General features: G+C 38.8%; 1 protein-coding gene across 2 annotated transcripts in view; it reads left to right on the top strand.

Annotated features, from left to right (window-relative positions):
• TRAP1 (TNF receptor associated protein 1) overlaps positions 1-14,169 on the top strand; it is a 78,454-nt gene that overhangs the window by 37,239 nt on the left and 27,046 nt on the right. For both annotated transcript variants that reach the window (XM_020995521.2, XM_020995522.2), the window contains exons 5-6: positions 4,046-4,117; positions 8,523-8,683. In XM_020995521.2, coding sequence (XP_020851180.1) covers positions 4,046-4,117; positions 8,523-8,683 — 233 coding nt within the window. The remainder of the gene's footprint in view (positions 1-4,045; positions 4,118-8,522; positions 8,684-14,169) is intronic.

Raw genomic sequence — 14,169 nt, 5'->3', positions numbered from 1 at the left:
TGGAGTTTACTTTCTGCTTTGGTAACTTTATTTTTGACACTCTTCGATTTTAAGTTTTCTCTAGAGCAGGAAGGGATTACTGAATCATTTCCCCCCCCTTGGGTCATTCCTCTTCTCCTTTGGATAGTTTTGAGGGGAATTCTTCGATGTTTCTTCTTTTTCAGAAATTCAGTAAACATTTACTGAGCCATCATGCTTGAGCTGTGTCCTGGGTGGCATAGGGTTCTAGAGCCACGCAGTCCTCACTCGGTAGCTGTTGGATCTTGGTAAATAATTTCCCCCTTGTGAACTTCAGTTTTCTCTAAATAATTTACAAATATAAACCAGTAATAAATGCTAAATCACTTATTTTTCCTACACATAAATTCCCATAAATATTGCTTAATAAGTGCATCAGAAGATTCTATAGTAAATGCACTAAAGAAACTGTTAAGTAAAACCAAGACTGGTCTCTTTTCTTAAAGAAATATGCTTTAAGGGCCTGGAAAAGTTCATTGTAGTCAGGAAGATATTATGTGGTTCGTTAATATTTTTTGCCCTCTTAATTTTGCATTACGCATCTGCATATTCTTGGCCAGGCGTGTTTCCTCCTTGTCTGCATAGAAGATAATGCCTGACCCTTTGTGAAGCTCATCCTTTTGGGGTTTGCTCTTTAGGGGTTTCTCTTGAGAAAAATGACTGGTGGTAAGGAACAGTGCCATCTGGTAGCTTCATATGGGAAGTGCAGTAGTTTTTCTAATGTGATGCAGCCATGTAGGATTGGATACATTTAAAGAAGAGCACAATTTCAAAAGAAGGTTTAAAGTTTGTACTGATTTCAAAGGATTTTTGTCTCCCTATTCATAAATTATTAAATTCTTGGCAACAAATGCTTGACTTAACTTGTTCTTTCTTCAGTAGTAAAGGAGCTGTTGGTCCAAATACTGATGTTAAAAAGTGAGACTCTCACAATAGATGTCTGCAGGTTCATTTAGTGTTATGGCCAAAGATGGTGGTTAGGTTTATGTTTTCATTCTCATTATTCCTATTTCATACACATATGTTAACATTAACTTGCTATGTGACTTTTGGGACAAAGTAATAGGGATTTGGTGTCCAGAGTAATACTCAAATTGATTTGTTAGAAATGATACCTTCAACTGGGTTGTGCCTCTCCTTTTCCCACATAGTAATGGAATTTTGAATACCAAAAACATATATGTGATTTTAGTATATTCCTTAGGTAGTTATGTTTTTGTGTATCTTTTCCCCAAAGGATTCAGAATCCAAAGAAGGACAAATTGACATTAGGCACTAAAGTCAGGGAGGAGATAACTATTTGATAGTAGTAATCTCTGGTTGTCACCGTTGATCCAATAAATGTTTGTCCTGAAAACTGTTGTCATTTTTAACTTAAATATGACATAATAGCACTTATAGTTGTGTTTTTACTTTTTAAAACATTGATAAAGTCATAGTATACTAGAGCTAGAAGGAAATTAGAAATCACCTGGTTCATTTTACAAATGAGCAACCCAAAGTCCAGGAATGGTAAGTGGCTTATTCACAGTCACGTAGCAAGTTAATGTTAACAGCTGAGTCTTGAATTCAGGTCTTTCAAATTCTATTCCTTCATTCTTTACACTATATTATACTGTTCCTTTATTCTGAATAAATACCTTTGTGGGCCTTCCAGTATTCTGCTACAGGTTCTCAATTGAAAATTAAGATTTCAGATGGATTCCATGGATGTGGCTGGGGAATGTATTAGGGAAATTCACTATTCAAAATAACTTGTAAAGAAATATTTTGTAAAGTGAAGAATGCTTGAGGAATTTGAGAATAACTTTTATAAATTCAAATTTTTGTGTAATAATGGTAGCAACCATTTATATATGTTGTTTTACATCATGTAAACTGTTAATTTGACAACAGTCCTATTGGGTAGGTAGTGTGTCTAATTATCTCTATCTTACAAATAAGAAAACTGAGGCCCAAAAATTTTTTGAGGATTTGCCCAGTCACAGTTCTTATCCAAACCTTCTAGCTCTGTGTCTAGTGTTCTTTTCACTAAACCATTCTCTTCAGTGTAAAAAAACAAAAAACATAGGCATTGTCAAAAGATTTGCACTTATAAAGCAAGGAAGTATACCTAAAGCTAGAAAATAATTTTAAAATACCTAACTACATAGTATGGATTCATTCTGCAAGTGAGACAATATACCCTCATGTACTTTATACATAATGAAGAACAGCCTGGCTTTCATAAGATAAAATGTAAGTTGTCTGTTGTCCTTGTCCTCAATCCCAGCATTCTATTGAAATGTGATGATATATTCAGATGCATGTTACTACGCAGCAATATCTCTTATTATTATAGGACAACAACTAAAACATCCTCAAAAATGCTTTAACTTCAAGGAGCAAAGTTTAGATGGTGATAGTAGAGTAGTTAAACAGTAGTCTACAGAAAATTGTAATATTTTAATAATTTATCGATATTTCAGAAGCATATTTGCACTTTAAACCTATAAGTATTAAGTTACCATTTGGAAGGTATGTCTGCGTCATATTTCAGACCATAAAAACTCTGAATACTGTCTCCCACCCCTGATCCCCCACCTTAAAACTGCACCGAACAACCTGGCATATTTACCCAAGGGATGCATTGCCTGATTAGGGGTATAGCCAAAATGTTCATGTCTTTCTAGGCTGCTGACAGTTTCTATGGCTCTTTAGACCTGTTTGTTCCTTGAATAGTTCCTAAATAGTAGTGTATTAAGACTGGGACTAAGGGCAGTTAGGTGGCGCATGGATAGAGCACTGGCTTGGGAGTCAGGAGCACCTGAGTTCAAATCCAGCCTCAGACACAACACTCACTAGCTGTGTGACTCTGGGCAAGTCATTTAACCCAATTGCCTTACTAAAAAAAAAAAAAGACTGGGACTAACCTGAAAGGCCATACTTGGGCCTTTGGGAACAAACCTATCTTAACTTTCCCCTACTCTAAACTGTGGTGTGAAACAAAGATCAGCAAACTTTTCAGTGAAAAGAGCTAAGTATAGCAAACTTTTGAGTAATTGGTCAGCAAAGAACCAATAAAAGAATTCCCGTTTCCATGATGGAAAATGTAAAACCTAAAATGAATGAAAACGATAGGATAATAGCCGTTTTGTTCTTGTCATTTTCTTTTTTGCCATTACTAGGTAGAGTATAGTACCATATATGATGACAAAAACGTTTGACTAAATGAAAAGAGAGTATGCTAAATCCAAATGAGTGGATGATGCTGCTAAAATAAACTACAGATGTCATATTTTTTAAAAGACTCTTTGGAAGTATTCTGTTCATCCTCTCGTAGTCCAGTGACATTTAAAATCAGTCAGTGACATCTATCCAGTGCTCCTCCTTTCTGCTACTCCTTTCCATGTCTTATTCCATAGGAAGAAGGTTGAAATCCTAGGATGTTAGAGCTGAAGGTGATCTTGGAAGTAATTTAGTTTAACCTTGTTCTACAGATTAAGTGACTCAGATCTACAAAGGAGAAGAAGCATCTGGTTTTATTTTGCTCCAGAAGGCAGAACTAGGAGCAAGAGGTAGAAGCTGTAGAGAAGCAGACTTTAGTTAAATGTAAAGAAAACCTTTTTAACAATTAGAGCTCTCCAGAAGTGGAGTGGACTGCCTCAGAGGTGGTGGATTTTTTTCCTTACTAGAGATCTTCAGTCAAAGGTTAAATGACTAGTTGTTGGATCCTTGTCTTCTGAGGTCTTTTTTCAACTCTGAAATTCTGGGATTTGCTTAAGTTAGTGAAAGAGCTGGAACTAGAATTCAGAATTCCTGGCTGCCTGCCTAGTACTCTGGAACTCTGGACTAAACCACAGTAGAATCACTTTCCCAATATTATGTATCACTCTGCTGCCTTTTTTTTTTTTTTTGCCATGGATGTTCTGAATCACTGTGCCTATTTACTGTAGGACATTCATAAATTTAAATAGTTCAATTAATATGAGAAGACCTAGCATATTGTCTTTTAGTGGTATTAATATTACTTGGCTTTCTTCTTCAGGACACTGGCATTGGCATGACTCAAGAGGAGTTGGTGTCCAACCTGGGAACTATTGCTAGATCAGGCTCAAAGGTAAGTAAATTCCTTGTTGCCTGTTCTTTAATTTTGTGTAAGGGTTTTTGGCTCTTCAGCAAACAAGGGCCCTTTCTTTTTAGAGCAGTTACCTCCAAAATAAGCCTCTTTGGAAGCAAACCTTAGTCTCCTTTGGACTCTGCCTGACAGGTTGCTGTTTTAAGTAATACATTCGTTGCGAAGTTGCATATAAATCTTTTTCCTTAACACTACTATTTTTTGAAGTTTCCAAGTTTCTATTACGTAGTATATGTTTGGGCCAGAGTGTTTGGTTCCTACGTATTTCCTTAATGATTGTAGATTGATCTCTTTGCCATCATTAAAATTATCTCAAGGAGGCAAACCAATTATTGTGACCTCCAGGACCAGTTTTGACTTTGAAACTAATGTACAAATATGCTTTAAGAGATGCCTCTAGGTTTGACAGCTATACTTATTTAGTCCCACTGTTATTTTCATTTTTTTCTTTCTGGTGTTGTTGCAGTCATTGTTTGATTATATTAAATTATAATAATAAAGTCAATATAGACTTGAAATATATGTCTGTCTCTGAAGAATATAGCATCTAATAAAAAACTAAAATAAAAGGGGTTTTGTTTGTTTTTTAAACAAAAGGTAGTGGGGAGGGTGCTAAATACTCTAATGACTTTTTAATAATTTTGCTGCTTGGAAGGGGGCAACTTTTTATCATTCTTTTTGGGGGTAGATTTAGAACTTTAGGGATTCAATACAAATGTTAAGTGTTTGTAATATAACAGTCACTGTTTAGGCAACAGAGTTACAGTGATGAAATAAAATATTTCCATCTTCAGAAAATTTCCTGTCTGTTTGGGGAGTTTGGGTAAATAAATTACTGGTCCAGATAGAAGAATACTCTGAGAAATTTGAAGAGTGAGATTATTTTCAGATTTTGTGGATGGACTAATACCATAGTTGAGCCTTTAAGTAAGAGAGATTTCAGTAGACAAAGAGGGGGTTTTGGAAAGGAGGTAGAAAGTTCATTCCAGGGATGATAGCCTGCTTAGGCAGAGTATGAAAAATCAAGACAAGAATGGGGAGCAGAGAATAATCAAATTTGACTGGAACATGGGATACATCAAGTATTGTGAAATAAGGCTAGAAAAGTAGATTGGTGTTAGATTGTGGAGGACCTTGAATGGAAATTTGTCATGTTTATATTTTATTCAGTGGGTAACAGGAACCTGCTGAGTGGTTTTAAGGTTTATTAAAGTTTTGGTATTATCTGAATGGTACATTAGGATAGATATACAAGACAACAGTGTGAAGGATAGATTGGAAAAAGGACAGGCTAATAGACACAGGAAAACAAGTTAATAGACTATTATCCAGTTTAGAAGTTGTAGATGACCTAAATAAGGTAATGGCAAAGTGAATTTGAAAAGGAAAAAATGGATACGAGGAGTATTACATACATAGGTAGAGTGTGGCAACTAGTTGGATGTGTGGGTGAGACAGAGCAGTGGACCAAATATGAAATCAAAGTGCCTGGGTTCCTCGGGAACTCATCAAGAGAAATAAGTTAACTGAGGACAGCACGATGCAAATGGAAAAGCCAGTGAGACCTAAGAAGGACAATGGGCTAGTCTGAAGGTAGAAGGAGGGATAGTAAGGAGCAAATAAGGGTTATTTAAAAGGGAAAAACAGTGCGTGTTGAAGGCAGGCTACTTATTTCTGAGGGTGTTTAGTTACTGCACAGAATCATGGAGGCTCTTAAGAGTTCAACTGGATCTCAGAAGCCATCCAGATCAACTTGTATGTGCTTAGAGCACAGTGAAGAGGAGTGTACTGCCTCTTGAGCAGTCCATTCCACTTCTGGGTAACTTAGCCATTAAAGCTTTTCCTTATAATAAGCAGAATATATGACTTTGTAACTTCTATTTATTTCTCCTAGTTCTCTTCTCTGCAACTAAACAGAACAAGTCTAATTAATTCCTTCATGACAGCCTTCCAAATACTTGAAGACAGCCATCATCTCTTTCCTAAATCTTCTCTAGGCTAAACATCCCCAGTCTTCAACCAAATCACATACGTCATGTTCTCCAGCCCTTGCACTGTCTTCAGCATACTTTTTTGGCTTGCTCTAGGTTATCTTTGTCTTTTCTGAAATGTGATGACCCCGGCTGGATTTAGCAAAAATATTTACCCCTTTTATTATAGACACTGTGCCTTCCTAATTGCAGCTTAGAATAGCATTAGCTTTTTCACTGTTATATCATACAACAGTTGACTTATACTAAGCTGATAGTCCACTAAAACCTCCAGAGAGTTTTGCAAAAACTCTGTCTGGCTATGTCTGTCTCCGCCTGTTTTTGTAAAGTTTTTTAAAAATTTTACTTAACTGATTTTAAAGATTTTATTTAACTGAAACTTCTTTGCATTAAAATCTCTAGTTCACTTGTGTATTACTTGTACTTTGTACATATATACATCCCAGGTCTATGGGTTTTTATTGCTGGCTCTCGTTGAATATGGTCTCTCATGAATTACTGATCCTGTCTTCTGCTGTTCTTTCTCTGTTGTTGTACATAGTGCCTCTGTGGTGCCAGGCACGTCAGCTATGTGGAAAACTTTTTTCCTCTAGCTTCCTTTTTGGATTTACAAAATTCTATCCATTTTTTTTTTAAAAACAAAGGGAAACTTTCCATCCCTTGCCAAAAACCCATCTTCACTATATTTGTCCACTGGTGTGGACATAAAAGTCTTTTTCTTAGACACTAACTTCTTAGCTAGTTATTCACTTCACCTCTGTCCCCCAGGATCTCCAATTTTTACCCAGGTCTTTGTAATGCTTAGAAGTTTTTTCTAGATTGGAAATCAAAAGGATGCCAATCATTTGGGGAATGACTAGACAAGCTGTGATACATGATTGTAATGGAATATTCTGTGCTATAAAAAGTGACAAGCAGGATGATTTCAGAAAAACCTAGAAAGACTTACATGGACTGATGCATAGTGAAGTGAACAGAACCAAGAAAACGTCGTACCCGGTAACAGCAGTATTGTTAAATGAAGAACTGAATGACTTAGCTATTCTCAGCAATACAAAGATCCAAGACAATCTCACAGGAGTAATGATGAAACATACTGTCTGCCTTCAGAGAAAGAACTGATATTGATTTAATACTGACTGAGCATGCTATTTTTCATTTTCTTTCATTCATTTTTTTCTCTTATTCAAATTTTCTTATGCAGAATGACTGATGTGGAAATGTTTTACATAATTGCATAGGTATAACCTGTAACTGATTGCTTACTACCTCAGGGAAGGGGAGGGAGAGAGAGAATTTGGAACTCAAAATTTTAAATAAAAATGTTTAAAACTTTTTAAAGTGCTTTCTAGGTTTCTTCTGCTGTTATCATTTATCCCCATATTAGTCTCCGGAAATGGGTAATGGTCATCAGGTTTGATAGTTTTCTAGAGGCTCTCAATCTGGATACAAGTTCAGGAAGACCGTAGACCTCTGGTTTATATGTCAGATTAACTGATAGCAGTCTGTGCTTTTCAACAGAGAGTCTTTAGCAATCACTTCTCTTTCACTCTCTGACCACTGTTGGGTGACTTTTCATTTGATGTCACCTGTTAAATCTAAATCATCATTCCTTGCAATATAAGATAGTCCTTTCTCCAGAGATAGTTTGGCTTCTCCCATCTACAGAGCTCTAAAGGCTCTGTAAGCCTTTTTCCATCCTTCTTTGTGTTTCCCCTCCTCCTACGTTTCCTGGGTCCTCTTCCATCAGTTCATTTACCTTGTGTTTATTTTGTACATATTTGTTTATGTACATATCTCTTCTAGTTGAATGTTAGCTGCTGCAGAGCCGTAACTGTTACATTTTTGCTTTTGTTTTTCCAGGCCTAGCGTAGGGCCTGGCCCATAGCTGGTGCATGATTAATTCTTGCTGGTTGATTGTTATGCTATCTTTGAACTTCTTGACACAAGTTAAAATTTCCCTCTTGCCTCATTGCCTTCCTTTTGTCATCATTTACAGCTTTAAATGCCTTCTTTCAAGGAATGATGTGTTCTCCCTGGTTCTATTCTGCCCTGGATAGTAGGGATGTGTTTCCCCAATCTTTTTCCTTTAGGGCAGAGACATAGGTGTCAGATGATACCAGCAAGAAAATAACCATAACCCACATACTGAAGTTCCCAGCAAAGCTTTGTTCATTGCCCAGAGAGACTTAATGGACTTCATCAAGAATTATTCATGAGGACCACCTTGACCCAGATGAGTCATGTCCCCATTAGGGACTCTTTTGAGTTGATCCTGGGGGTCTTTTGGAAAGGTTGTACAGTGAACATATCTGCCAGTTACCTCCCTGTAGAAGAATAGTAGGTACCCCAGCACGGTAAACTCTAATCACTCTTCCTCCCTCTTTCCATCACAGGCATTTCTGGACGCCCTGCAAAACCAGAGTGAGGCAAGCAGCAAGATCATCGGGCAGTTTGGAGTGGGCTTTTACTCTGCTTTCATGGTAGCTGAGAAGGTGGAAGTTTATTCACAGTCGGCAGAGCCTGGGAGTCCAGCTTACCAGTGGCTCTCAGATGGGTGAGTACGTGAAGAAAGGCTAGGCCCTAAGGATTAGCACTCGGCGTGTAATATATTGACAACCTAGTAGACTGCTTGGGAATATCACAAAGGGAGGGTTCATGATTTTTTCCCCCCTATGTGGATAAGTATCTCCTGTTTACGAATGAAATTCAAGTTGAAAAATCACTAATTTGGAAAGAAACTACTTAAAAACTCTGGGATGGAAAGAATCTATTTCGTTTTTTAGCTGACATCTATATATCAGTTTCTGATAAGCCAGTGATGCTTGCTGTGGTAAATGTGAGTTGTCAGCCATGTGAGATACAGAGAATTTTGCAAGCTTTTATTTACAGAGTTAAGATATTTCTGTCAGTTCCTTTCATATAGTAAGTGCTTTCCAAATATTTCATAAGTCATTGAGTTGGAAATCTTAAGGTACCAGATTGAACCTTTTACTCAGCTTACCTCATCATCAGAGGGTTGGACGTGAGGTAATGAAGTTTTTGGCCTCTGCACTCATGAAACTGTTCACTCACCTGTGGAGGGTTTCATTCTACACGTGGAGGGAATACCCAGACTGATGCAGTTTTGATTTCTGGAAGTATTTCAGGATTTCAAGTACTAGATTTATTTAACATTTGTTGAATATCAAGACTTTCTTCTGACCACCCACCTTCTATCTCCTGCTGCACATGTCTCCTAAGAGAAGGCGACGAGGGGCCAAACCAACTTTCATCTATGCCACCATGACTCTCTAGACTTCCACTTTATGGTCATACTCATCTGATCTCCAGCTTCAGGTGAAAAGAGGGACAAAACCTTCCTCTGCCTCTGGGCCTTCATCTCCTTCTGTGTGTGTCCCTTGAGGGAATGCTGCTGGGACCAGTGGATACAATTAAACTACTTCTATATGCCCTAGAACAAGGCAACTTTGATCTCCTATTGTTCCCTGATCTCTCTCCTCCTGTAATGTGGAAACCCTTCCTGGAAGAGAAGCAGCCTTCCCTGTGACCTCAGGCTTTCTATTTCCTGCTACTTCATCTGCAGCCTCTGGAGGGAAGAGAAGTGAAATGAGGCCTCCCATCTGCTTGGGCTTCTTCCATCTTGTGCTGTACTTGTCTTCTTTCTTATCTCCAGCCTCCTCTTGGCATGTACTATATTGACAACCTAGTAGACAGCATGGGAATATCACAACAGGAGGGGTTTCCTCCCCCCCCAGAGGATGAAGCACCATTTACTGAGAACAGCAGAGTAAGTGGCATGCAAGTGGTCTATAATTCCCGTTTAACTTAAATGCCAGCAAGACTCTAGACCCTTAGCTGCCTGAGGGCTTTCCCCTGAAGTCACTTGCAGTCAGTCTTCACAGTATAGAGATGGCAACACAAAGATGCCATTGAGTGGTATCTCCTACTCATTGATGAACATAATCACACCTGGCCATGCCCTGTACATCCCATTGATTCTGAACCCATATAGGTAATCATCCAAACCTCATTCCCCATCCCCTACCATCCAGTTCAGAAGTTCACAAACTTATTTGGCCTACAGACCCCTTTTAAAAAAATTACTCAGAGCCCCTCTGAAAATCTACTTTCTTTAACCCTTTGGTGGGTTTTTTGAAATGTATATCGTTTTTAAAAAATATAAAATTTTTTTGAAAAAAATTACACATCTTAAATTTAATAACTTATGTAAATTTGTGGGATTTTTCCTGAATTGAAATTTTGGTGATGCATGTAACTGTATAGTATCATATTGTAGACAAGTCATTACACACACATATTCCTGCCATTGCCTGCTGGACTTCCGAGACATGCTCACTTGCCAATACTTGCTTGTTAAGACTTGTCAGCGGACTTGATCACTGATCAGTTATAACTTGCATTTTGTGTGTTTATTTGGAAAATAATGTAATCACTGTGACTTTTAACTCCATTACACAACAGATGAAACATGTAGGAACATGGTTTTTCAGAATTTTCTTCTCTTCTTTCCTTATGCTTTCACTGCTCTTTTATTTATTCAGTTTATTATTTATTCAGTTTATTCAATTGCCCTTCATTTGCACCCCAGGCTACTACCACTCCCCTGGATTGTTCCACCGGGGGTGTTATCACCCACTTTGGGAACATATGACCCAATTCGTTATTTCCTTCCCCCTCAACCCTTCCACCCAAAATCTCAACCGAATACTACCTGTCCCATTCATTGTGCCCTCTAAAATGCCTTTTTCATAGACAACAAACTTTCCTTCATCCTAAATCTTTAACTCTTCCACTCCTTCCATCTTTTAGCAATCACCAAGACCTGGCTTTCTCCTGTTAACAGCCTCCCTGGACACTCTTTCCAGTACTGGATGCATTTTCATTCATTCCCCTTGACTCATTGGTTGAGGCAGGGGAGTTAGAATACTCCTTGCTCCCCATTGCCACTTCCAGGCTCTCCCCATGCCTCCACCATTGAGGAATCTTTCCTCCTTTCAGGTTCATGTAATCTATATTTACCATTCAGTTAAAATCCTGGTAATTTATTTACAGCCAGGTGTCAGACTAGCAGCTGCAAAACTTAGGAGCCCAGAACTAGATTAAAATGTAATTGGGAAATGTTCAACAAAAATAAAATAAAAATATGATACTACACAGATAATGTTAATTTGTGGTATCCAAAGTCAGAACACTTCTTGCAGGGATCATTTCTATTTGAGTTTGACCCTACTGTTGTCCAGGTCACTCCCCTTCCTTTCTCATTGCAGTAGCTGGTTCATAATTTTTCTCTCCTCCCTAACTCCTGCCCTCTCTTCCCCTCAGACTAAGGGGCCTCATCATACATGTTCACTCTTCCTCAGACACCCCAACCACTCAGTTCCTTAACCTACTCACTCCCGTGACGTATTCCTCCGCCCATCTCAGCTGCAAAGATTGTCATATCCTTGATTTTCCTATTGCCCACAGATGTTCCACCTCCATGTTCAGAAATTCCAAAATCTCCTTAACTGACCACAATGTGTAGGTTTTCCACCACTCCCTCTTCTTTCCCTTACCAAACCCTACTCTTTGTCCATCCCAGGACTTCCCTTGATCTCTCAGTTCTCTCCCAGGCCATCACCCTTATACTACCCCGGCTCTCCTTTCTTCTCTATCTTGGCTCCTTAATGAGTCAGTTCAAATCTACACAGCTCTCTTCTCTTAAGTCCCCAGCCCCATTATCATATTGCTAATCTTTCCCTGTCAAACCTTGGCCTTGGATGACTTCCACAATGCACTGCCTTTTCTCCTATTCATTTGCTATTGAATGAAGGTGGAGAAAATCTTGACTCCTCTGAGTCTAGTACGCATTTTTGTTATACAGATGGCCCTCACTTGTTATAGAAGGCTAACCTTCTGTACCTTCTAATTAACTTACTTTCTCACTGGCTTTTCCAACCTTTTCATCCCTCCTCAAACCTCCCATGGCTCCCTCTCACACTCTCAACTGAGAGCCTTATCTCATATTTTATAGAAAAAATTGAAGCAATTTGCTGAGAGCTCCCTTTTCTCCCCTACTCATCTCATCTCATTCAGCAGATACCTTTTGCTACTGTCTCCTCCCTCACCCCGCTTCCTTCCATCACCACTATTGTCCTATGTCCCTTTTGCCCTTCGTAGGTAAACTTATTGGAAATCCATAGGTGTCTCTGCTTTCTCCTCTATAATGTAGCTTTCAGCCTCATCATTCTACTGAACCTGCTCTCTCCAAAGTTACCATTGATTTGCTGATTGATAAATCCAGTGGCTTTTCTCATTTCTCATTCTTCTTGACCTCTCTGCAGCTTTTGAGGCTGCCAGTCACCCTCTTTCTTTGTTTGTTTTTGTTTTTGCTTTTTTTTGGTGAGGCAGTTGGGGTTAAGTGTCTTGCCTAGGGTCAGACAGCTAGTAAGTATCAAGTATCGGAGGCTGGATTGGAACTCAGGTCCTCCTGATTCCAAGGCCACCCCCCCACCCCCCCCCCCCCGATACTCTCCGCTGTAGGTTTTCAGGACACCATTCTGTCCGGGTTCTTTTGCCTTTGCTGGGTGATCATCCACGTCACACCCACTAGTACACTCAAGGGTCAGTCTGAACCTTCTCTCTTCATGCTACTTCACTTAGTGATCTCATAAGCTCCGTAGATTTAATTATCATCTCTGTGCTGAAGATTCCCCAATCTACCTATCCTGCCTCAACCTCTATTAACCTCCAATTTCTCATATCGGCTGCCTTTCAGATATCAGAACTGGATGTCCAGTAAGACATCTTAAATTCAACAGGACCAAAACTGAACTTAATGTCTTTCCTCTCACACCTTCCCCTCACTTTGAACTTTGCTATTACAACATCTTCCCAGTCCCCCAAGCTCGGAAGGTAGGTATCATCCTCAGCTTCTCAATATCCTCAACAACCCCCCCCACCCTTGTGTTATATCTGTTGCTAAGGCCTGTCGATTTGTAACACCTCTCTGATAAGCTCCTCTCTGTCCTCTGACACTGCCACTGCTCTGGTCCAGACCCTTGTTACATCATGCCTAGACTGTTGTACTAGCCTGCTGGTGGGTCTGCCTGCCCCACGTCTCTCCTCAGTCCAATCCATCCTCCCAGTTGCCACAATGACTTCCTAAAGCACAGATCCAGCCATGTCACTCCATACTCAGTAAACTCCAGTATCTCCCAATCGATTCTGTCAAATAACAACTTAACCAAATGTCAAAAAGATCTAAAAAATATAAAATCCAGTGTTGGCAGAGCATTCTGATACATTGTTGGAGGGAATGGTCCAACTTTTTAGAGAGCAATATGTAATAAAAGCACACTGAAATGATGATACTTTTTCTGAAAGCAGACTAAATGCCCCTTTCCTCCTTCATTTAGAAATTTTAAGAAAGAACTTAAAGATTAACCTACTCTGAGGCCTTTGGACTGATCTCAAAGAGAAGCTCTTATCAGTCATTCTTTAACTATCAGTTCCAAAACAAAGACCCGCTCTCCTCTCTTTAGAGAGTCTGTGGAGGACTTCTTCCTAAATGAATTAGGGCTGTCACCTGATAAAGTCTGGGGAGAAGGGGTAAACCTTGATTGATTGATCTGGAAGCAGTAGTTTTGCCCCATTCCCTGAAGGAATTAGGTTAATTCCACCTAAAAGAAACAAGAAACCTTTTTGATTATTTATGTCTATAGAAGTATAGTTTGGATTCTTTTTTGAACAGCTAGTTTCCACTCCAAGGATGAGCTGAAAGTAAAGTGATTTACTGTGATGAATCAAACTGTTAACTAAGTTGTTGTTACCTACAGTGTAGATCCTTGTTTGCTGTTAACTGATGACTGAAATTTACTTTGTGACATCAAAATGACTTGAGTTAGGTGTTGTAAGATATAAAGAGAGTCTTATATTTAAACATTTCTTCCTTCAAATAATTGTAGATGAATAAAAATTATTTTGGAAGCCTTGTGCATAAAGTACAGAGAAAGAATTTTCTTCAACATTTTCATCTCT

Source organism: Phascolarctos cinereus, unplaced genomic scaffold, assembly GCF_003287225.1.
Source record: "Phascolarctos cinereus isolate Bilbo 61053 unplaced genomic scaffold, phaCin_HiC Scaffold_4;HRSCAF=312, whole genome shotgun sequence".
Lineage (NCBI taxonomy): Eukaryota > Metazoa > Chordata > Mammalia > Diprotodontia > Phascolarctidae > Phascolarctos > Phascolarctos cinereus.
This window is presented reverse-complemented; position numbering and strand designations above follow the sequence as displayed.